The following is a 1,512-nucleotide window of genomic DNA, read 5'->3' as shown; positions in this document are numbered from 1 at the left end:
AAATCTGCAATTACTTGCATTTACAGGCATTATAATTATATTATTATATAGGATTTATATAGCGCCAACAGTTTGTGCAACGCTTTACAATATAAGGAAGACATGACAATCGGAATACAAATTCAAGCAAGATGGTAAGGAGAGCCCTGTCCCTGAGGGCTTACAATCTAAAAGGGAGGGAGACGTGATACATGAGGAGGTAGCTGTGCGGGGATGAATTGTTTGAGAATGTGATGGTTCAGTGGTTCTCATCTTTAAAATGGGCTCTTATGCCCTATAATTACATCAACCAAGTTCCTGGTACACACTGGCCTTTTCTTCTCTGCTGTACCTTAAGACTTCTTTGACACTTCCAGGAGTGGGATGTTTAGATGTGGTGGGCAGTATATTGGAAATCTCTTATTAAAGTGTGTGAGAGTGTTTGTTGTGACATTACACCATTAAATTAGAAAAACACTTCAGTATAACGTCCCAGTGTATTACAACAAATACATTCAATGTTTCTAGTGTCAATATGATGTGCAAAACAAATTCTCTTTGAACCCGTCCCAGCTTGTAAATCTAAAAGCCGTGCTCAAACCATACGCACACATGTTGAAATACCACTTAAAATCATCTTTGTGTCACACTTCACCCACAAATAGGCTAGAGCTCACATCCTTACATTGTCCACCTTGAGGTTCTATATTGCATCAGAGGTCACAGATTCTTCTAGGTATATGTATCCATAGAAATAGAACAGAAGACAATACATAGTACTTTCCAAAGTTTCCACAATGCAAAAATGCAAGGAGATAAAAACCTTGTTTCTAGAGCTGCAGCTAACAATTATTTTCAAAATCGATTAGTTAACCGATTATTAAGTTCGATTAATCGGATAAAAAATTACAAAATGAAATAAATTTTAAAAATGGCTCCAGTGATGGATTACTAGTTTGTATTGAGATTGTAGTCCATCACAGGAGCAAGCTTGGAGCGGTGGAAGTAAAAAAGGAAAAAAAAAAGTGTGGTGTGCAATATAGTGAAATGAAAAGTGTAAAATTATACAGCAATGAATGCAGAACGGCACCGGCTATAGAGGACTACAAAACCCAGCAATACATTATACAGTGGAATACCTCCAGCTATAGAGGACTACAACACCCAGCAATAGTACATTATAGCTGGCGGTATTCTGCATTGCGCTGTATAATGTTGGAGAAATTAAATAAATAAAAAAATAAACACAATTTTGCATTAAAGATTCTCAGCTTCTTTAGTAAATTAGTATCCGATTGTAATACAGATTTACCACAAGGCTACAGCTTGATTAACATATTTAGCCCTTCGGCAGAATAAACCCTGACCAGCTCTTAATTTGTGTGTCTGTTTAGAATGACTCTGTCGCATCTTCAGTGATGAATCTGTTGCTGACCTTTTCTCATCTGTTGCATTCCAAGACGGAATATATAATTCCTAATTTAATTTTTCTATTTCAGCAATACACTCAGCCCCAGCAAATGTACAGTGTAT

At 36.6% G+C, this 1,512-nt stretch overlaps 1 protein-coding gene across 1 annotated transcript in view; it reads left to right on the top strand.

Moving 5' to 3' along the window:
* The window catches only part of CCAR1 (cell division cycle and apoptosis regulator 1), a 63,011-nt gene that overhangs the window by 17,702 nt on the left and 43,797 nt on the right, over positions 1-1,512 (top strand). The window contains exon 4 of the mRNA XM_018572009.1: positions 1,477-1,511. Within this exon, the coding sequence (XP_018427511.1) occupies positions 1,477-1,511 (35 nt within the window). The remainder of the gene's footprint in view (positions 1-1,476; position 1,512) is intronic.

Source organism: Nanorana parkeri, unplaced genomic scaffold, assembly GCF_000935625.1.
Source record: "Nanorana parkeri isolate BGI_ZX_2015 unplaced genomic scaffold, ASM93562v1 scaffold1898, whole genome shotgun sequence".
Lineage (NCBI taxonomy): Eukaryota > Metazoa > Chordata > Amphibia > Anura > Dicroglossidae > Nanorana > Nanorana parkeri.
This window is presented reverse-complemented; position numbering and strand designations above follow the sequence as displayed.